We start from the raw sequence: 22,920 nt of genomic DNA, 5'->3' as shown, positions 1-22,920 counted from the left end.
CTCTCTTACTGAGCTCACGATGAAAACATGGGAGAGAGAAAATAGACCTTCCTATTCAATTCATAGCATGTAATGCAAAGCACCTTTAAAAGAAAACAAGTATTCTAAGATACAAAGTTAGTTAATTCTGAGTAAAATTAGGCACCACTTTCTTAGTATGTTACAAACATTTATATATAATAGAAATAAAAATAGTTTTACTCTGGTTTCTCATAATGTAAACAGGACCAAACATTAACATGAGCATTTGCAAGACATTTTTATTTGTTTATTTATTTATTATTTAAAATAACATTTAAAGAATGATCAAAAAAGTCTCAATACTTAATGCTTCATATTGTTTATTCAGAGTGCTAAAGGCTGCTATTATATTTACATGTAGTTGCAGTAGAGGTACTTAGGCTTTAGGCCATCAATAAACAAACACATAAAGCAAATTCAATGTAGAGTATCATCCAAAGGACATGACCTGGGGTGATTCCTGAAACCTGTGCTGTTCAAATTTCTCTCTAACCCACTTTAGAAGAGGTCAACCCTGTACATGACACTGGTTCAGTCCTTTTGATGCTTTCTACAAGTGTTGTCGGAATCATTTTATCATTTAGCACAGAACTTGTAACCTTGGGATTTACTGTACATTTTTTCAGAATATGTCATGTAACTTGTGCTTCATTGAACAAACAAAACGTATTGTCTTTTTGGACATATAAAACTTTGCCTTTAACGACATGCATTGATTAATAGAAATTATAGTATAAAATTAAAAAATCCCAATAAAAAGAAAGTGTATATGTAAATATAAAATCCATGACACTTTTAAAAGTGGTAACAATGTAATTAAAATATATCCTGTATGTATATATTGGTATCACTTTTTTATACAATTTTAACTGAGCCAATAATCATCTCTATTTCTGGCAAACAGCATATAAATGGGGCAAGATGAAAGGTCTTCGTGGTGAGAAGTGACTGTCCTCTTGTGTATGATGATGACATCAGAGCACCATATTGTTTCAGCTGTGTCCTTTAACAGAACACAAAAGACATTAGACTGGGACATTTGGGGCAGTTCAACATTGATCCAGTACTCAGTGAAATGGGCCATAATACTGCATGACTTAAGTGCTCTAGTTTAGTGTTGTTCGCTTTAAGTAATGGATCCCACAACATTGTCATTTTGTCTCACACTATTTTAACTCCCTGTTAGACTATGCAAGTCTTCTTTCAAGATCTTAATCAAGACTTTCAAATGTAGAAATTATAACAACATATCAAGATTACCGCCATATTCAATTCAGAATATATGAAATGAGTCATATCATGAAAAAAAATATTTTTCTTGATCTTTTAAAATAAAAGAGTTTGCAACTCCCCATTCACGGCAGTCTCACGTTGAAGGCGTCACCAGAGCGACTTTTTGCCTGCATCATGAAAACATATTTGTCATTCCATTCTTACCTCAGTTCAGAAGATTCTGTCACAGGCTCTGCAATCTTTGGATTTATTGTGTGTGTTTAATTCAGTGTGTTTTATTATACTTATAAATATATTAGTTTAGTTACTTTATCCTGTCATATGGATATTTCAGATCCTTGGCCTAAACCTAACCACTTATAAACAATATAAAACATGTAACAGGCAGGTAAATTTAGTCATAATAATTTAATTTACATTACACTGCTGTATAGATATTGTTGAGCACTTAACCCTGCCCTACGCCTAAACATAACCAATTTTCAGCAATATTAAAGACACTACAAGCAGAAAAAAAAGCACTATAAGTATTCCAAATCACTCATACTGTATTCAAAGTCCTCCAATGTCAGATGAACAAGTGAAACTAAAAAATATAATTGCTGAAAATCTTCCTCTCCGAGAAGACGGTCACATCTCATTCAAAAATATTAGAGCTGTCAAAATTAATGCATTAACACATGCGATAAATTTTATGTTAAACACGTTATAGAAAAATTTACATTTTAAATTAATCGCATGCGTTGACGCATTAAATGCTTTTAAATGATTAATGCATTTACCAATTTTCACATTACATTCTGACATTTTATTCATCTCCGTGTAAGTTCTGAACTCTTGGAATAGAGTGGAGCATTACACTAACGTACACACCACAAACAACACACAACAGTGAGTCCGTTACATGCACACCAATATGCTGATTACTCTCTAAAATCAGCTTATTTAAAAAACTTGACAAGGCAAGAATCCGCATTTACGTGACATTTGAAATAAAGGCATTATTGTCTACTTTTGACGTCAAACCATGAAGAGGCATGCGCTCAACTCGTGCACACATTGGATGAGCTGGTAAGAACATGGGGTAACACGAAATATGTGTAATGGGCAAAAATCTATCCGTGTTGATATGGTTATTCATAAGCCGTTTATGGCCTTTACGGCAATAAAGGAACAGGGTTTATTGCGTTTACATGATCGCACTTGTTGTCGGCTAATGAAGCATAAACGGTGTAAGAACGTGCATGTAAACGTGCACAATGATTCAGTGTAAATGAGCAAGTTATGGAGAAAGGACCTATTAACAGTTAATTTTTTGTACAAAACAAACCCAAATGGGGTTTAAACTTTGAACCCTACCTTTCGAAGTGTCAGCTAATGATTAACAGACAATTCGGATGAAGTATCATTACGTGGGCAGCACCAGCGCTAAAAGCAGAACAAGACGTTGGCTGTGTTCGAAATGGCATACTACCATACTACTCTTACTATTTCTGCCATACGGCAGAAGCATTAAGAGTAGTATGGGTAGTATGCCATTTCAAACATGGCTGTTGTCTGCAGCCTTTTTCATGTAGAGTTTAAACTTCAAAGCGGCACTTGAAGATGATGTTGAGCGGTTTGTTGATACCCTGATGTGAATCATATGAATGCAGCTTTGCGATTGCTGTAGCAAAGTGGATAGATACAGCTGATTAATACAGTGGAGGATGGAGATATTGGGATGATGAGGGTTTAAGAGATTTAATGGGCATTGCAATTAATACGCAACCTATGGGGATTAGTTCCTTAAATTAGTTAGCTTCCCGCTTAGATTTTGGGAAATGTTAATGTTACTTGAATTGGTGCTATTTAAGTGCATTCTATCTTTATACTGAGGAAGGCTTTGTTTGGAAAATGTTAATTAAACATTCTTGTTACCTTTTCTTTCCTAAGAAGGAACTAAATGCATTTTGACAGGAAAAGAAGTATATAGTATAGTCAAATATCAAGACTTTCAAAATCTGTGATTAACTCTGAAAAACCATGCAATTATCATGATTACATATTTTAATCGACCAACAGCACTAAAGAATCTTCACAGCCAAACATTAGCATGTCGCAGTCGGTCACAAGACATGTGAGAGCCAATTGCATTTGACGACACTGAACACCCACAGCTGTCATAACATTTGTTGAGGCAGCAATTTTTTAACATTTCAATGAGTGCGGGATTTGAGTGTTACGACAAATGGGGGACGCTTTTAACTGTTTTAAAGGCTTAAATTTGGATCAGCGGAAGATTGGAAATACAGCGCATGATCATTTTTATTGTGTTTTCTAATTGTTTGAGCTGCAACACGGACATTCTGAAAACTCCTGTTGTGTCCAACAGCAAACAAAATAAAAATTAAATTATAAAACTATGAGTAAATGATGACTGAATTTTCAATCCATTTCATTTTGAAATGTAGTCTCTATTGAAATCCTCTGAAATTAGTAGAATACAGCAGTGGTTCCCAAGCCTGGTACCGGAGTACCCCCAACATTGCATGTTTTGGATGTCTCCCTTATATAACACACCTGATTCAACTCATCTGCTCATTAGTAGAGGCTCCATGAGCAGAATTGGGTGTGTCAAATAAGGGAGACATCCAAAATGTGCAGTGTTGGGGGTACTCCAGGACCAGGGTTGGGAACCACTGGAATACGGCATCAGTCCCCCTCGGTTGTTTTCGCCTTCCGAGAGTGTGGGCATCCCCTCGGTCGTTTTTATCACCCGTCGGGTCCACAGTCCCTTCCAAGATTCCCTTACGGTCAGCCCCCTTTCACCCCGGGCCCAAGTACGCCTGCACATCCGGCACTGCCTGTAGTTATGCCACTGCTGTCTGTTAAAACTAATTTATCAAAATGTCTTGTTCCGAAATAGTTTCACATGATCTCAGAAAGGTGTCAGATGGTTAAGAGGTTAGCCAATCATGATGTTCCTCGAGCACAACTAGCAAAACATGGTGCTAGCAATACCAAAATCAAGGGTTTGAGTCACAGGGAACATACATACTGATAAAAATGTACATTGAATGCAGAACCAATGTAGAGAAACTTTACAGATTAGTTACTATGTTATTACTCTGTAATAAGCTACATAACCCAAACAGCTTGGTAAAAGAGTTTTTTTTTTTTCTGTTTCACTTACAGATAAAAACATTAATGTTCACTTCTATTACTAGAAAATATCTATGTCTCATGTTTTAGCTGTAGCTAACCCTGTTAAGACATTTTAGTCCACCAGGTTCTTTTGTTTCATATTTCAGAAACACCAGTTATTCTCGTAATTTTTTCTAACACTTTGGGTCACGTTTGTTCATCATAAATGTAAAGACATCTGTCACTTTTCTGTCATGTTTAAGCACATTCAGACTAAGATACGCATCTTGATTCCCAAGAGTGCACGTATCAGAATTTATTGTCTCAGACTGTACAGCAATAAGCCATTCTGAAATGTCCACATGGTCACATGATACGATACTGTTTATCTTACAGTGGATACAAAAGGCTCCAGTGTCTAATGCCCTGTTCCCGAATGCAGATAATTTACAGCGTAAACCTGTCCTATGAGACTGTGTGTGTGTGTTCGTATTTTATAGGAAAAACTCACATTAGGGTTCTAGTTCACACTCCTCCGCCCTCTATAGATCACTGCAGATATACAGAAACAAAATGTTATGTAACTATGGTGATTCACGTGGTACATGTTCCTAAAACTTTAATATAAATTAACTAATTATTAAATTAATTAAAAAAAAATAAACATTCTTGCATTAACAATATAAAGTTTCACTGACAATACATACCCATTCCCACAGTGTTTCCAGAACAGGAAACTGGAAAGACAAGGAAATGTAAGTCAGTCCAAATAATGTTAAAAAAAGAAGAAGAATGTAATTAAATAGAAATTTTAAAGTAACAACACAGTGTCTCCCCTTTATTATCTTTAATGCTAAAACGTGTAAAGGTTAGCATTACACATACTAACAAACATGTTTGTTAAAAGATGTTAAGCAGAATGACAGTCTCAGTCACCATTCACCTTCATGGAGAAGTATAGAAAAAAAGATGCAATGATGGTTTATTGGAACTGAGACTCAGATACTGCCCAACATCCCCTTTTGTGTTCCACAGAAGAAAAAGGAAGGCATACAGGTTTGAAACACCATGGAGGTGAGTAAATTATTTTTATTTTATTTTTGAAAGTATCTCTTTTTAGTCTTTTCTGATATCGGTGCATATCATTAACTATTGCCTCCAGTTCTAACTATGATATTTTGTTAAAAACAATTTCCCCTTCTTCATTTATTAATATAATTCTATACCTGAGTAGAGTCTTCTGGGGCAGAACATGACTTTCGAACCGTCCTGTGTTAAGGGAGCGACCACGACAGTGTACATTTCCCCACACAGTATCTCAGCCACATCACACGTATTGGACCCTTGTGCTGCGTTGCAGGTATAGTTGGACCTGGTACCGTACAGGTCAGCAGTGTAGTTATACAGGCTGCGGGAAGAACGCCAGTACACCCGCAGTGTGCTATTAACCATCCGGTACAATTTCACACTGGATGGACAACACGCACCTGAGAGAAGTTAAAGATAAAGAGAAGAAGTTCAGAAAATGGAAGGTGAAGAAATTAAGTTGTTAGGCTTTTGTTAACCACTAACTATCACCATAAAATTCTCTGAACATTTGACGTAAAAAATAAAAATAAAATAATAATAAAAAAAAAAACATTTATTTGCCATTTTCAAGTTTTTTTTTTATATTTTTTAAAGAGAGATACAGGTATCACAGAGAAATTCCTCTCACTTTTAGGAAGAGATTAGGTTCATGCCCCTCTTTATCCCTCTCTCTATCTATATATATATATATATACACGATCAGCCACAACATTAAAACCACCTGCCTAATATCGTGTAGGCCCCCCTCGTGCTGCCAAAACAGCTCTGACCTGTCAAGGCATGGACTCCACAAGACCTCTGAATGTGTCCTGTGGGATCTGGCACCAAGACATTAGCAGCAGATCCTTTAAGTCCTGTAAGTTGCGAGGCGGTGCCTCCATGGATCGGACTTGTTGGTCCAGCACATCCCATAGATGCTCAATCATATTGAGATCTGGGGAATTTGGAGGCCAAGTCAACATCTTGAACTCTTTGTCATGTTCCTCAAACCATTCCTGAACAATTTTTGCAGTGTGGCAGGGCGCATTATCCTGCTGAAAGAGGCCACTGCCATCAGGGTATACCATTGCCATGAAGGGGTGTACGTGGTCCGCAACAATCTTTAGGTAGGTGGTATGTGTCAAAATTAACAACCACATGAATGCCAGGACCCAAGGTCATCACACTGCCTCCGCCGGCCTGCCTTCTTCCCATGGTGCATCCTGCTGACATCTCTTCCCCAAGTAAATGACGCACACGCACCCGGCCATCCACATGATCTAAAAGAAAATGTGATTTATCAGACCAGGCCACCATCTTCCATTGCTCCATGGTCCAGTTCTGACGTTTACGTGCCCATTGTCGGCACTTTGGCGGTGAACAGGGGTCAGCATGGGCACTCTGACCGGTCTGTAGCTACACAGCCCCATACGCAGCAAGCTGCGATGCACTGTGTGTTCTGACACCTTTCTATCATGGCCAGCATTAAGTTTTCAGCAATTTGTGCTACAGTAGCTCTTCTGTGGGATCGGACCAGACGGGCTAGCCTTCGCTCCCCACGTGAATCAGTGAGCCTTGGGCACACATGACCCTGTCGCCGATTCACCAGTTGTCCTTCCTTGGACCACTTTTAGTAGGTACTAACCAATGCATACTGGGAACACCCCACAAGACCTGCCGTTTTGGAGATGCTCTGACCCAGTCTTCTAGCCATCACAATTTGGCCCTTGTCAAAGTCGCTCAGATCCTTACGCTTAACCATTTTTCCTGCTTCCACCACATGAAATTCAAGAACTGACTGTTTACTTGCTGCCTAATATACCCCACCCCTTGACAGGTGCCATTGTAATGAGATAATAAATGTTATACAGTATGTATATATATATATATATATATATATATATATATATATATATATATATATATATATATATCTTAGTGGGAAATGCATTATCACAGTCTGTGAAAAGGGGCAGTTTCAAATGCTGTCAGAGGCATAATGGTGCAAACCCATAATGTGTACTGTATAAGGGCTGCAGTTCTCTCTGGATGCATTAGTTTATCTCATGTATTCTCATTAGTGTATTACAGTAATGAGAATTTAATGAAAATCCCCAAATGACAAACAAGCTCAAAAGTAAAATCTTTAGTAAAAGTCAAATCAGTTGGACATGTTTAATAATGATAAACTGAGGAGGACAAACATCTTTAATTGTCCTGAAAATAATGTCCATTCAAAAATCTTAATGGTCCCTTTTTTTCTTCTTTTGATTTTGTGATGAAATATGACATGTTTCTGAGAGATTGGCCCTTTAAATACTGAGAAATACTGTATCTTTATCCTCACAAAATGAAAACAAAAGAACTCTAGCTAGTGTGGCCTACAGTGGACAAGATTCTGATTCTCAAAAGGGAAAAAGAAAGGACTGGGCTCTGCTTAGTCACATGATTTTCATTTTACAGTATCAGTACTCAGGATCAGATGGCTTATATTGTTGATGGCTTATATGTTAATAAAAGCTTATTAAAAGGAGAAGGTCAGCAGAACATTGTGAAGAATTGTAGGTGTAGGAGGGGTCTAAACACTCCCACTAAGATATAATATCAAACAATATTCTTTAACAGAACAACTTCTGAACGAAACGTACATCATTGTCCTCGTTGTTGAAAATATAAAAGCTGCTGCAATACTGGAAGCAGAAAGTGTATCACTACACCTCAGGTTATCTGGCAAAGAGTGGTACAGGAGATATTGGCTAAGATGGGAACCATGGTTAATGTCATTTAAATATGATCAAACTTCACAATTGTATGTGTCACACAGCGGTGATAAAGCAACAAGCAATAAAAGCTATTTCTTATCCCATGTAAAAAATTAAAAAAAATCTAAATTTTTCTCATGCTGGGTAGCCCTGCCCACAGGGAAATCTTATTAGTACAAAATTCCGCTCCACATAACTGTACAATAACATCGGTTGGCTATGTTCTGTTAGGCTGTGTTGCGCAGAGCACCATTTTCATTTTCATTATGAAAACCTGAACTTGTCACATCGTGTCCTGTTAAGACACATGTCAGTCTTCAGTTCTGAATCCGACTTGAGAACCCTAAGAAAACAGTGCCGTAGCACTGAACATAAACACTATAAATTATCCTAATGCCAATGGGGTGGTGGTAGTTAAAGGGGTCATAATTAATTGGTGCATACGTTAAATTTGTAGTGATGACATGAGAATGCTTTTTTACTCACTTGAGGAGAAACCACTGTAAATGCACTGTGTTTTATGGCCAGTGATGCTGATGGCCTCTAGGGACACACTGTAGTTGGTGCCACATGTGATACATCCCATCAGGCAGTGGGTGTCCATGGCGTGGCATTTAGCGTGACCTCTGGGTGATGTCAAGGAGGTGACATAGGACCGCGCCCCCATAGCGGACGACCAAGTCACATTAGTCATGGCTTGGGTCACCTGTTCCACAGTCAGAGTATCAGGACAACAGGGTCCTAAAGAGACCAAAAGAATAAATGTTATTATACATTTCCAATTTTCAACTATAAACATGTCTTTAAAGGAATAGTCCACCCAAAAATGAAAATTCTGTCATGACCTGAATTACGGTTGCTCTTTTCCATACAATTACAATGAATGTGGACTGGAGCTTTCAAGCTTCAAAAAGGTTGAAAAGCATGAAGAAAGTATCATAAAAGTAGTCCATATGACTTGTGCGCTATATTAAAGGCTTCTGAAGTCATACGATAGCTTTGTGTGAGGAGAAGACCCAAATTTAGGTCATTACATATCTTCCTTAGCTCTCCTTGGCAATGTAAGTTTTGAATAGTTCTTTTGAGTCACAACCGGTCTGAAAGGATTCAATAGCAGCTGTTAACTTCTCACTAGAGGGGAAGCTAAGCTATCATATGGCATCAGAAAATGTTGTATTTAGAGCGAGAATCATATGGACTACTTTTATGCTACTTTTGTGATTCTTTTGCATAATTTTTGAAGTTTAAATGCTTATTACAATTGCATAGAAAAAGGGCAACCACAAAATGTCTCCTTTTGTGTTCCACAGAAGAAAAAAAAGCCATACAGGTTTACAACATCATCAGGATGAGCAAATGAAGACCCAATTATCATTTTTGGGTGAATTGTTCCTTCAGCATCTCCAGGTTTTTATCACATTTAATACTGTACTTGTTTCCAGAGGAATGGTATAGCTGGGCAGGCTCTGTCCTGCTGCACTGATGGCATAGGCACTGATCTCATATGTTGCTCCACAGGGCACATTGCTGATGTAACAGGAAGTGCCACTGGACGAGCAAGAGAGCGAATCGGTGTGACCCATGGCGGTCACGCTATAGTTAGCCTGAGTGTTTACAGCTGTCCAAAACACCTGCACTATCGAAGAGTTCACCTGAGTCACGTTCAGTATTTCAGGGGTACAGGGAGCTGAGAGAGAGAGAGATATATAGAGAAATGGTCTATTAACAAGCAAACCTTCATAAAAGGGATGAGAGGCGGTAAAAAGGTGTGCAGGTCTAAATACATTCAGTGGTAACAGTAGTAATACTTTTGATATATAGCATGGTACAGAAGGATTATCATATACATATACCAAGGTATTTACATAGTGCTCCATGGAAAACTGTGCTATTACCATGATACATGTCCAAAAAAGCATGGTGCATATTATTTAGTGCAAAAAGCCAATTTGTGCTCTAAGCAAAAGCAGTCCCTTTACAAGAAAATATTGTGGTTGTACCATGGTACAGTGATTGTATCAGATGTTAAGGTGTTAATAGCATGGTACTTTTAAATAAAGCATGCTACTTAACGATTACCATATTCATATACTATATACATGGTAATCCAAGGTACTTCAAAAAAATCGCTAAACTTTCATGAAAAGGGAATACTATTCTGTATTGGGAATACTGTATTGCCATAGTGTTATGTCCAAAAAACACAATAATAACTTTTTGGTAAGTGCTATATTGCACACTAGTGATATCTTGTGGGGTTATGTTGGTGTTTGTGTGTGTACCTGTCCGGCGTGTGTGTGGCCTGCAGGTGTTATTGCATCCTTGTATCTCGATGCATGGCCGCACCACTACACTGTACAGGCTGTCACAGGTGAGATCAGAGAGCGCACACACAGAGGCCGTGTCATTGCAGTGGATCAATTCAGTCCCATCAGCAGCAATCGTCTCATATAACTCAGCTCCTCGAACCGCTGACCACAAGATCTCTAACGTCTCTGTGGATATCAGGGACACGGACACATCCTCTGGACAGCACGGGACTGAGAACAGAGAGAGAGAGAGATAGGGAAAAAAAAGATATAGCAAGTGGGAAAGAGAAAGAGAGAGAGGTACAATTATGTCTCTTATTGAATTTTAGTTTACATTAATTCAGGGTTGTACAGTGGACCCAAAAAGCATAAGGATATTTTTGGACACATACTGTAAGTAAAAATGCATAAATGTCATTGCATTACATAACAAAATATCAAACCAAGTGGCTGGTGTAGTTCATTGCATTAACAATGTTCCACAGTTTGACGACCAGAAAGTGTCCAAATGTTATTATTTTTTTTTTTTTGTGCCTTTGATTAATACATCTGTTGCTTTATAATTTGATGTAACAAACATCTTTTAGTAATTTTGTTTTTGTAAAAATGTGTTTGTGCTATATTTTAAAATACTGCTAATAATGCCACTTTGATATTTTGTGATATTATGCAAAGACATTCATACATTTTTAATTGTGAATAGAAAGTTCACCCAAAAATGAAAATCTTTCATCATTTACTCACCCTCATGTTGTTCCAAACCCATATAAATTTCATTCTTCTGTGGAACACAAGTGGTGGTATTAGGCAGAACGACAGCCTTGGTCACCGGTGACTATAGCCCTAATTGGACGGCAATTATTTTACTAGGAGACGTGAAGCAATTCCAGCATTTACAGGGGGTAGTTGGTGATTTTATTTATTTCTTGGTGACAGAAGCTTACAGTGCACAAACAATACAGCAACAAGCCAGTAGAAAATATAAGTATATATAGAAATACACAATAAGACAAAATAAATCTATCTATCTATCTATCTATCATATATATATATATATATATATATATATATATATATATATATATATATATATATATATATATATATAAATCTGTTATATACAGTGCAAGGGAATGTAATGCAGAAGAGGTAGGATATGTTAAATAAATATAATTGACTAAGCTGTGTATTGAACGTAATTATTGCATAATGGGTCAGTTTTAACTGTTCATGAGATGGTTAGCCTGAGGGAAAAAACGTGTATTCTTGTGCCTGACAGTTGAGACAGAAGTCAACAGTTCAAAAAGGTAGTTGGCAGGATGAGTTGTGTCCAGAGTGATTTTTCCAGCCCTTTTCCTCACTCTGGAAGTGTACAGTTCTTGAAGAGCAGGCAGGGGGCACCCAATAGTCTGCTCAGCAGTCTGAACTGTTCTTTGTAGTCTTCTGATGTCTGATTTTGTAGCTGAACCAAACCAGACAGTTATTGAAGTGCAGAGGACAGACTTAATACACTGCTGAGTAGAACTGGATTAGCAGCGCCTGTGGCAGGTTGAACTTCCTCAACTGATGAAGGAAGTACAACCTCTGCTGGGCCGTTTTCACAATGGAGTCAATGTGGGTCTCCCACTTCAGGTCCAGTGAGATGGTAGTGCCTAGGAACCTGAATGACTCTTCTGCTGCCACAGTGCTGTTTAGAATGGTGAGCGGGGTCAATGTTGGGGTGTTGAAAAGTCCACAATCATCTCCACTGTTTTGAGCGTGTTGAGCTCCAGGTTGTTATGACAGCACCTCTTGGATGAGGCCGATGACATTAGTGTCATCTGCAAACTTCAGGAGCTTGAAAGAGGGGTACATGTGCTGGAAGTGAATTTCCTCAGTCTCACTAACTGCTGCCTATCTGTCAGAAAGCTAGTGATCCACTGACAGATAGAGGTGGGAACAGAGAGTTGGTTTAATTTAGTCCAGAGAATAGCAGGGATGATAGTGTTGAAAGCCAAACTGAAGTCCACAAAAAGGATCCTTGCATATGTCCCTGATCTGTCCAGATGTTGCAGGATATGATGCAATCCCATGTTGACTGCATCATCCACAGATCTGTTTGTTCTATAAGCAAATTGAAGGGGATCCAGAAAGGGTCCAGTGATGTCCTTCAGGTGGGCCAACACCAGTCTCTCAAATGACATCATGACCACAGACTTCAGAGCGACAGTCTGTTGTCATTAAGTCCTTTGATCTTGGGTTTCTTTGGGAAAGGGATGATAGTGGAGCATTTGAAGCAGCAGGGAACTTCATACTGCTCCAGTGATCTGTTGAAGATCTGTGTGAAGATGCTGCCCAGCTGGTCAGCACAGGATTTTAGACAAGTGGGTGAAACACCATCTGGGCCCTGTGCTTTCCTTGTCTTTTGTTTCCGGAAGAAGCAGGTTGAGTAGCGGGGGGTGGGGGAGTGGGGGGGGCTTGGGGGTGGTTGCAGGAGGTGTTGGTGTTTGTGTGAAGTGAAGGTCAGAGCAGGTGTGGGGTGTGAGACTGGGCTTTTCAAATCTATAGTAAAACACATTCAGGTCACCAGCCAACTGTTTTTTTCCTCCCCTTTTTCTCCCCAATTTGGAATGCCTAATACCTAATGTGCTCAAAGTCCTCATGGTGGCGTAGTGACTCGCCTCAATCCGGGTGGCGGAGGACAAATCTCAGTTGCCTCCGCGTCTGAGATGTCAGTCCATGCATCTTAGCATGTGGCTTGTTGAGCGCATTACCGCGGAGACATAGCGCATGTGGAGGTTTCACGCTATTCTCCGCGGCGTCCATGCACAACTCACCACACACCCCCAACGAGAGCGAACCACATTTTAGCGACCATGAGGAGGTTACCCCATGTGACTCTACCCTCCCTAGCAACCGGGCCAATTTGGTTGCTTAGGAGTCACTCAGCATGCCCTGGATTCGAACTCACGACTCCAGGGGTGGTAGTCAGCATCTTTACTCACTGAGCTACCCAGGCCCCGTGGGGCTGATGTCTTGAAGTTAGTAATGAATTTCAGGCCTCTCCACACTGATGCAGGGTCGTTAGCTGAAAACTTGTTTTTCAACTTCTCAGAGTAGCTTCTTTTAGCCACTTTAATTTGCATAGTCAGTGTGCTTTTGGCTTGATTATACAAGATTTTATCCCCGCTTCTGTAAGCATCCTCTTTTGCATGACGGAGCTGTCTGATTTTTGCTGTAAACCATGGTTTGTCACTGTTGGATGTTAAATAAGTCCTAGTAGGAATGCACATATCCTCACAGAAAATGATATAACTTTCATTGATGTAAATGCATGTTCTACCTCCTGTCGTTTTCCCCGTTAACTCCACAATGCTATCCACTCTGAACAGCTGGAAGCCCGGCAGATGTAACACGCAGTCCGGAATGGCTTCACTCAGCCATGTTTCTGTGAAGCGCAAGGCAGCAGAGTTTGAAAAGTCCTTGTTTGTACAGGTGAGGAAATGTAGTTTGTCCGTTTTGTTGGGGAGAGAGTGGAGAGCTAGATGAATACTCAGCAGCGCTGTTCGTAAGCCTTGCTGTCGGAGCTTGACCTGCACGCCAGCTTGCTTCCCTCGCTTGCGTCTCATAGCGCGCTTTAACAACACAGCTGCGCCTCCAAGTAAAATGTCCAGCAAAATGTCAGAACAGTCCAAAACTGGGAAAAGATTGTCTAGTATGTGCTGCCGAATGTTCAGCAGTTCGTCCCTGGTAAAACTGATTGGAAAAAAAAATTACTAATCACAAGACAAACAAAAACTACAAAAGAACTGGAGAGCTCCACACCATGGCGGTCATCTGCAGTGGCATAATGAGGCCATATAGAAATGTGTATTATATACATTTATACATAGGGCTTGCACGACTACTCGTTTATATGGGTCGACTAGTCCCATAAAAGTGGCTGGGTCAATGTCTACCTTATTTAAAAGCTTTCATTTCCCCTGCCACTTTTTAAAAAACACTGATGGATAATTCCACATGATGTCCATCATTTTGATAGATAAAAAATAAGAAAACCATTTTAACCATAGCGCCTCAAATTTCATTTTAACTATCTTTACTGTCCATGATATGTGAGGCCTCTCTCTCTCTCCATACGAACGCTTGAGAGAGAGAGAGAGAAAGTGCAACTGAGGTGACGCGGTGAGAAACGAAGCATGCGTACCCCCACTGACATTTATTTGGCCCTCTTTATTTGGTCTTGTCCCTATTGTATTTTGACTTGGGCCGTATGTGAAAATGTATACCGTAAATGTCCACATCGCTTTGCAGTGCGGTTTCTTCATACATGCTTTGAAAATTTTATTTTCTTTTAGATTAATTCCAAACATATTTGAATGCGATACAGAGGACACAGGTTGTGGATTGAGGAATTTTCCATATAATGAGAGAAGTGAATTCCCTGGTTAGCAGGATGACAAAACTCGCTCGTCCCCTGTGATTTACTTGTCATCCGAACCCATGAGTTTTTTCATAGAGGGGCCATGCAAATTTACTTCTACAGATTCATCCTGAGAAAAACTGCCGTCTGAATAGGGCCAAAGGTGAACATTCTGCATAACATCTCCTTTTGGGCTCCCCAGAACAAAGAATGTCATACGGGTTTAAAACAACGCAAGGGTGAATAAATGATGACACTTTAAATGTCCAAATACTTTTTGGGGCCACAGTAGTTTGGTAAGTGTCTCGGTAGACGTAGATTTTTTGTGATTGTTTAAGAGTGTGTGTATAGTACATACTTGTTGTATAGTTGACTATTACACCCGGTGGACTTGATCCAACCTGGTTGTAAGCGAATACAGTCGTGAGGTATGTGTATCCACAATTGCATTCGTAAATGCAGGTGGTGCCAGTGGTGTTGCAGTGTTCCTCTAAACCATCGTCTCTCTTCACGTAGGCAATGTAGTAATCTACCCACAAAACCTCAGACCAGATAACGGAACAGTTCCCTGCGCTTGGCTCCTTAACCCACACCAGCTCAGGAGGACATGGGACTGAAGACAATACACAGAACACAAAAACAAACTGCACAAAATATAATTATTGTGAGTATGTATGCATTCATGTATGTGTAATATATACAGGTAAGAAGGTCCTAACTGTGTCTGGCTGAGTAGCCAACAAATTATGCTGCCCTGTTAGGCACATTGTTTTGGCCAAAATATAAGGCAGCATTGTACGTTTCCTTCATGGATTAGGCAATCTCAAAATGCATGTGTGTGTAATATATACAGGTAAGAAGGTCTTCTGGGGCTGACGGGTCACTGGGTCCAGCTTGGTTTGATGCGGTGACGGTGATGGTGTGGTTTTGGCTGCAGTTGAGGGGACTGATGATGCAGAAGGCATCCGAGGAGCTGCAGTTCTCACCCGCTGAGCTAACAGCAAAGTACGAATCGGCACCATGGACCAACTGCCAATAAACCTCCAGACCAATAGAGCGACCTGGTGTCAACTGTACCTGCACATCCCCAGGGACAGGGGGACCTGAAGTGAGAGGAACAGAGAAAGAGAGAAAGAGAAAAGGGATAGATTCATAATATCAATTCTACAGACATTCTATAGTATGAAACACATGATGCCAGTAGGAAAGAAAGTTCCTGGTTTTTACGACAGGTCTTACTCTGGAATGACGCACATAGACTGTATCTTTAAATCAAACTAGAAATATGTACAATCTAGCTAATGGAAAAATATATTTTTCTAGCATCATCGGAGTTAAAGCTAAATTTATTATTTAATTTTTGTCAGATTTTGTTGGTGATTTCACACCAAATGTTTAGACAGACTTGAAGACTTTTTCATGACCTTACAAACCTTTTGAAGCTAAAGGTTTACTGTATGCTTAAATTATATGGAGGCACAATTTATATTTTTCAACAAAACTAACTTTAATAAACTTATTTACAAAGCCAAAATTTTTATAAAATATAAATGAATAAGTGTACAGCATATATGGGAACTCCTTCAATACTGTTTAAACAGCATCACAGTGTGTACAGATTTGTGATCTAGGCAAAGGGTGAGTAAACCTTACGTGTGATTTGGTAGATGGTGATGTCATCTCCTTGGTTACCATCAGAATCCCAGGCATTGCCCTTGATGCAGTAGGTGGTTCCAGGCTCAAGGGCATCAAAGGTTATATTGGTCTGAGATGTGTTGAGTTTGACCCGAGTATCTGATCCCTCCATGATCACACACAGAGTGTACAACACTGCATTGTCCACTGGATTCCATGTTACCACGATGGTGTCACTACTGGGAGAGATGGAACTCAGCTCTGGGGCCACCACCACTGCAGAGAGAGAGAGAGTGAGTGAGTGAGTGATAAAGATTTTGTTATTGAAAAGAGATCAAAGCAGTAAAAGCAAAAACCTCTTTAATAATTTACTTGTGTTATATGTATCTGCAAGTATAGTTGTTAATTCTTGTTTTCATTTAGCATGCAAGGGGACCCGGGATCATGGGGAACCTGATCTATAATCTAGTATATTAAAACAAATGCCAATTGAAATCCAATTGATCACCATGCATTTTTGTTAAATGAAAAAGAGTAGTGGTGCATCCCAAATCGCACACTTCTGCACTATTCTGTGCCATTTTGTAGCGTAAATAGTGCGAGTAGTATGTTAACACTTCAATGCAACAAAAAGAATTGTACCAAGAGTACCCGAATGATGTCAAAACAGAGTGTGGAATGATGGACACTTCATGCACTCAGCGCTCGTGGCTTGCTTTATGTAGCAGAAGGGGTGGAGTTACCTGGCTGATGCTGTTTTGACAAAACAGTTGTAAATAATGGAGAATGTGGCAACTACTAAAACTTCTGTAAAGACAGCACCTTTCAAATGTGAGTTGAATGCTTTACCATCACACCACGCTGTGTGAATATGTTCAATATTTGAGATACTGAGTTTGGCTAATGCGCTAACACTTTTTTTAAACCTACGATAATTGTGTAGCTTAAAGCTACACTACGCATTATTTTTTAGTTAAAATGTTACAAATTGCCATTATTGATTGAGTACATAAACAACAGCGTTCAAAACAATGTTCTTACCTTACCCTGATTCACCACGGTAAGCCTGTAAAAATTACTTGTATTTTGAGCTGTCAGGTCGGTTTTGGCGCAAAATCACTGGCTTATGACGTACATCCTTACGTCGTTATGTCATGTCCGTTAACATAGGAAAGAAAAACCGTCTGTCTCGTTCCCATGTTAACAGTGGATGGCGGTAATGCACTGTTTTAGTTTGCGAGTCGCTATTAAAAAGAAGAAAGAAACTACAGTTCAGTCAGTCACACTCACACAGTTCAGGACAGCATTGCAACAATCTGGATGGATGTTTATCTGTTATCCATTTGGCGAAGTTGTTTACCTGCTGTAATGCTTGGATATGTTTTCTGGTAGAGTTGTTGAAGCTTATATTGCTTGTCATGCTTGTTTGAGTCAAACAATACTCATGTGTTAACAGACTGCGATGTATCTACATTGTCGGGGGAAGTTACTGTTACATGTTTACTAATATTTATGACTTCTGAAATTGACTTTTAATTGTTATGTTGCATATTTAAGCATATTATTTTCATGTTAAATAAAGTATATTTTATCCCCATCATTACTGAGTCCTTGTTTTATGTTTTTAGTTTACTGTGTTATTGTGAGCACTGCATAGACATACTACTTACTGTAGTATTACTGTTCACGTGCATTATGAACTGAGGCTGTACAATATAATATAACAATAATAAAGTCTTCCATTGAACTTGTATCAGCCATATCATGAGTATCACCTCTTAAATTGATAAGTGTAGTTCAATACAAACATTAATATTAGATAAAACACTTGAAAATAATGTTTGTAGTGTCAGAAATGTGAATTATAAGTGTAAAATTAATTAAATCAAAATATGTGAATATGAGTGTTGTTTATCTTCATCAAAGCAAGCAATATTTCAGTTTTAAATGTTTAATCGTATAACATTATATCAGCATGAAAATAGCACATTATGACTCCGGCTCTGAATATCTCCAGTCATGATCACACACAGATAAAGCTCAAATCATGAGATTCATCCACCAGAAGAGCAGTGCCGAAACACGACTCACGTAAATTGTTCTTCCGCAAATTGCTTGCCATTTTAAGTTTCAACCACAGATCTCGCTAGAGAGCACAATGTAACATAGTGCATCTTTAATGATCAAAGACATAAATATTATAGACAAAGGCTGCATTCAAAATCAATGGGAATGTCACTACTGGTCAGAACAATATAATAGCATCAGCAGGGTGAATGATAAGAATGTAAACAATTACTGCCCCTAGTGGCGAGTTTTGAACATTACAGCTCCATCCTGCTCAGCCTTTCTCATTCAAACACTTAGGAACAAAGAGACTATTGTCTAATTAGTTAATTTGAGCTCTATCAGTGTTTATCTTTGGGTAGAAAACAATTAGATACAAAATTATTACATGTAAAAATGTCTGATAGAAACAAAGGACACAGATGTAACCTGCAGCATGCCTACAGGGTGAAACAAGATAGAATGAGAGTTCTGTTGTTATATATGAAACTTAATAAAATCTGTCCCTTTTATGTTACAGTACGTCAAGCCATTCCTTGGGGAGAGGTGACAGCCTAGTTCACATGATCTATCTTTTCATTCAGTTTTGGGCTAAGTCCAGCAAAAGATGCAGTTACCGTCAATAGTCGACAGAGCCTGAGGTAACCACATGCACAATAGCTGGACTAAACAATACTGCATTATTGCTACAGGTTTTAAATCCCAATTTATTGTCACCTAGACAGAAAGTAGGGCTCAGTTTTCTTTCTATTTTATAGTGTTCGATCTTCTTTAGCTAATAAGCTTAAAATAAAATGTCTAAAGTTTTGCGTGGAAAGTTATAAGGCATACTTTATTTTTGTTATGTAAGCCTTATAGTGTTAAGTCATGGATTGAGGATGACATGAGGATTTAACATAATCCATATTAAATCAGGAAATGATGGCTGTAAATAGCTGTATGGAGGTTGCCTGAAACTTTAGACTGTAATGTATGCCAGTTTTCAACATTTGCTCTAACATGAGCCATTCGGATAAAGAAGCTAGACATATCTGATATAACACCTCAAACTCTTTCTTTTTCTTTTAATTTTCCCTGCTGAGAGCAAATACATATTAAACCAGCCTGATTTGCTGGTCTTAGTTGGCCACCAAGTTGGTTTCCACTGGTAAAGTGGATTTAGAGGGGTTTAAGGAATTGTCAGTTTTTCAGGCTGGGAGACCATTTGTTTGACCAACTAAACCAGCTGAAAACTAGCTTAGTCAGGATGGGAGACCAGATAAACCAGCTAAGTTTGATAAACCACCAAACCAGTTTTTTATTTTTTTTTTCAGCTGGGATTTAGCTCTTTTTTTTAAAATAAAATACAGTATAGCCTATGTACAGTGTTGGGTAAGTTCCATTACATATTACTGATTATTTATCTACAAATTGTAATCAGATTACTTAACTAATTGCTTCATTGGAAAACTAATCACATTACAAATTACTTTACTTTTAAGTTACTTTTTTAAACTCTTTTCAAAATAATGTCTATATTTCTTTCTTGTTCATTGTTACACAAAAGTCATACACTCAGCACCTCACATTTCTCCAACACTATAACTCGTTACGGGGGTCATAATTCATGTATTCTACATGGATAATATATTAGAAATAAGCATAACCCTACTTAAAAGTAATTAAATTAATTAAAAGTCAGTAACTGTAATCTGATTACAATAATTTAAAATGTAATGCATGACACTTTTTTTTACTAAAAAAGTAATTAGATTACAGTAACTAATTACTTTTTATTTGAATTATACCGATCACTGGCTATGTATACATTTCTAAAAGGCATGTTACTGTCAGGTTGAATCATCTAGCAGGTCAGGTGTTTTTTTGGATTTTTCCCCTTTTTCTCCCCAGTTTGGAATGTTCAATTCCCAATGCACTTTTTAAATCCTCGTGGTTGTGTAGTGATTTGCCTCAATCCGGGTGGTGGAGGCATCTGAGACTGTCAATCCACACATCTTATCACGTGGCTTGTTGAGTGTGTTGCCATGGAGACATAGTGCGTGTGAAGGCTTCACGCCATCCACCGTGGCATCCACGCTCAACTCACCACATGCCCCACTGAGAACGAACCACATTATAGCGACCACGAGGAGGTTACCCCATGTGACTCTACCCTCCCTAGCAACCAGGCCAATTTGGTTGCTTAGGAGACCTGGCTGGAGTCACTCAGCACGCCCTGGGATTTGAACTAGCGAACTCCAGGTGTGGTAGCCAGTGTCTTTTACCACTGAGCTACCCAGGTCCCCCAGCAGGTCGTGTGTTTTAATTAGACTCTGGACTTACCTGTCTTAGCACTCACTGGGAAGGAGGGTTGACTCCTGCCCCCACTGTTGACGGACATCACACTGAGGGTGTATTGGGTGTAGGGCTGCAGGTTGACCACTGTACCGGGGGAAGATTCCACCACAGATTCAGAAAAGAATCCATCCTCGTTCTCCGCCCGGAGGATGTAGCCGGTGGCACCAGACACCTGACCGAACTCTACTGTGATGCTGTCACTGTGTTTCGAATAAGCCTGGTGTATGGAGGGAACCTCTGGTGCTGATAGGACATAATACAAAAACATACTATAAATCAAATAAATAAATATATTTTATATTATTATTATTATTATACATATTATATAAAAAAAATACAAATCATATTTATATAAATAAAGATAATTTATTAATTTATAATAATTTATTTGCATAGCAAAAAAGCAGCTCAAAGTGCTTTATATATATCAGAAAATAAAAACTATATTGAATTTTATATCAATATATTAATAATAAAAATAATAGACCTTTTAAACAAGATTGAAGCTCAAAGAGATTTATGAAAAAGTGGGAAATTAATTAGGAGGTAAATAAATAGCCTACATAAAATATGATTATTAATAATATTAATCATGATTAAAATAACATATTATATTTATTAACAAAGTTATATTAATTATTAGTAGATTATTTAAACAGGCATGTTTTTAATGACACCTTCTTTAAAGGGATAGTCCACCCAAAAATGAAAATTCTGTCAATTACTCACCCTCATGTTGTTCCAAACCCGTGTGACTTTCCTTCTGTGGAGCACAAAAGAAGATGACAGCCTCAGTCACCATTCACTTTCATTGTATAGAAAAAAAGATGCAATGAAAGTGAATGGTGACTGAGACTGTATTACATCTTTTGTTTTCTACCGAAGAATGAAAGTCATACGTGTATGGAACAACATTAGTGTGAGTAAATGATGACAGAATTTTCATTTTTGTGTGAACTGTCCCTTTAAATATCAGAAAAGCGTCCTGGTTTCGTTTTGCCAACTTGTGCTTTGAAGGTGATGGCACCTGTTATCTCCTCTGTTTCGGCGCTGCTGAGCACGTTCACCGCATTGTCCATGGCCTCAACCCGCATCCTGTACACGGTGTTCGGTGACAGAGAGTTCACGGAACCCATCACCGTGCTGCCACTGAACTGCGCAAACACAGACGGCTCGGGCGACTTTTTCGGCGTCGCTGTGATTTTGTACGAGCTCGCTCCTGCATGTCCACTCCAGCGCACCGTTATACTTTTAGAGGTGACGGTAAACACTGATAAAGTGATGTCTGCCAAGAGAAGGTGAGCGATTAGCTTATAAACACCAATACTGTTATTATTTATTAGTATTCAGAGATGTATTACGCATAATACGATAAATATGTCACATTTCGTACCGTTTTGTGCTGCGCATATCTGTAAAATGAAGTATAGAAAGACAAATCATGTTTAAAGAAAGATAAAGGAGGTCAAAAAGTATCCATTCGTTCTTTCTTTCTTATTTCAGGGGCCCCTATTACTCTGTCATATGGTATTATGTGCCATTAGTGGCAAAGGAAGCTTATTTGAGCATCACTCAGCACAGGTTTTATATCCAGAGCTCTTTCTCTTTCTGTCCGGAATGACACTGTGTACAAAGTAGGTTACAACTGCAGCACATGGCAGTCATATAACTAAAAAGAACTATTGTTCTATGCTATATAATATATTTTTTTTTCTTGAATGCCAATGCACTTTTGAATGATCTTCCACAAAGTATACAGCTGATTACTAACTTATTGTTAATTGCATGCACAAAGAGAGTAGAATATTTGTTCTTACCTCTGCAAAAGGGATAATCAATAAGAAAATTTTGGATAGATGTAAATATTTTGACCCCATGCCTTGAATTTGTTGATGTTCGGCTGCCTTGAGGGCAGACTCTATCCTGTGGATTTGACTTTCTATAACCGCAGGGTAGTGAC

At 38.7% G+C, this 22,920-nt stretch overlaps 1 protein-coding gene across 1 annotated transcript; it reads right to left on the bottom strand.

Annotated features, from left to right (window-relative positions):
- Nucleotides 1-824: 824 nt before the first annotated feature.
- Nucleotides 825-22,896, bottom strand: LOC127443110 (fibronectin type III domain-containing protein 7-like). Its single transcript, XM_051701628.1, has 14 exons — nt 22,778-22,896; nt 22,354-22,372; nt 21,988-22,245; nt 20,946-21,203; nt 16,575-16,832; nt 15,773-16,024; nt 15,280-15,534; nt 10,493-10,750; nt 9,643-9,897; nt 8,697-8,951; nt 5,607-5,867; nt 5,088-5,117; nt 4,892-4,932; nt 825-1,024 (listed from the first exon to the last, which is right to left on the bottom strand). Exons 1-13 carry the CDS (start codon nt 22,835-22,837, stop codon nt 4,901-4,903), a joined length of 2,451 nt encoding a protein of 816 aa, XP_051557588.1. The 5' UTR covers nt 22,838-22,896; the 3' UTR covers nt 825-1,024; nt 4,892-4,900.
- Nucleotides 22,897-22,920: the final 24 nt, after the last annotated feature.

Source organism: Myxocyprinus asiaticus, chromosome 6, assembly GCF_019703515.2.
Source record: "Myxocyprinus asiaticus isolate MX2 ecotype Aquarium Trade chromosome 6, UBuf_Myxa_2, whole genome shotgun sequence".
Taxonomy (NCBI): domain Eukaryota; kingdom Metazoa; phylum Chordata; class Actinopteri; order Cypriniformes; family Catostomidae; genus Myxocyprinus; species Myxocyprinus asiaticus.
The sequence above is the reverse complement of the archived record's forward strand: the minus strand, read 5'-3'. Positions and strand labels throughout refer to the sequence as shown.

What these genes read in the sequence shown, in the direction of transcription:
- LOC127443110 (XM_051701628.1), bottom strand. Translation starts at nt 22,837, where the DNA reads ATGGGGTCAAAATATTTACATCTATCCAAAATTTTCTTATTGATTATC. An exon ending in GCCACACACACGCCGGACAG is followed by an intron (nt 9,898 to 10,492) that starts GTACACACACAA and finishes TCTCTCTCTCAG; the next exon opens with CTCCCTGTACCCCTGAAATA. An exon ending in TGGAAACACTGTGGGAATGG is followed by an intron (nt 4,933 to 5,087) that starts GTATGTATTGTC and finishes GTATATCTGCAG; the next exon opens with TGATCTATAGAGGGCGGAGG.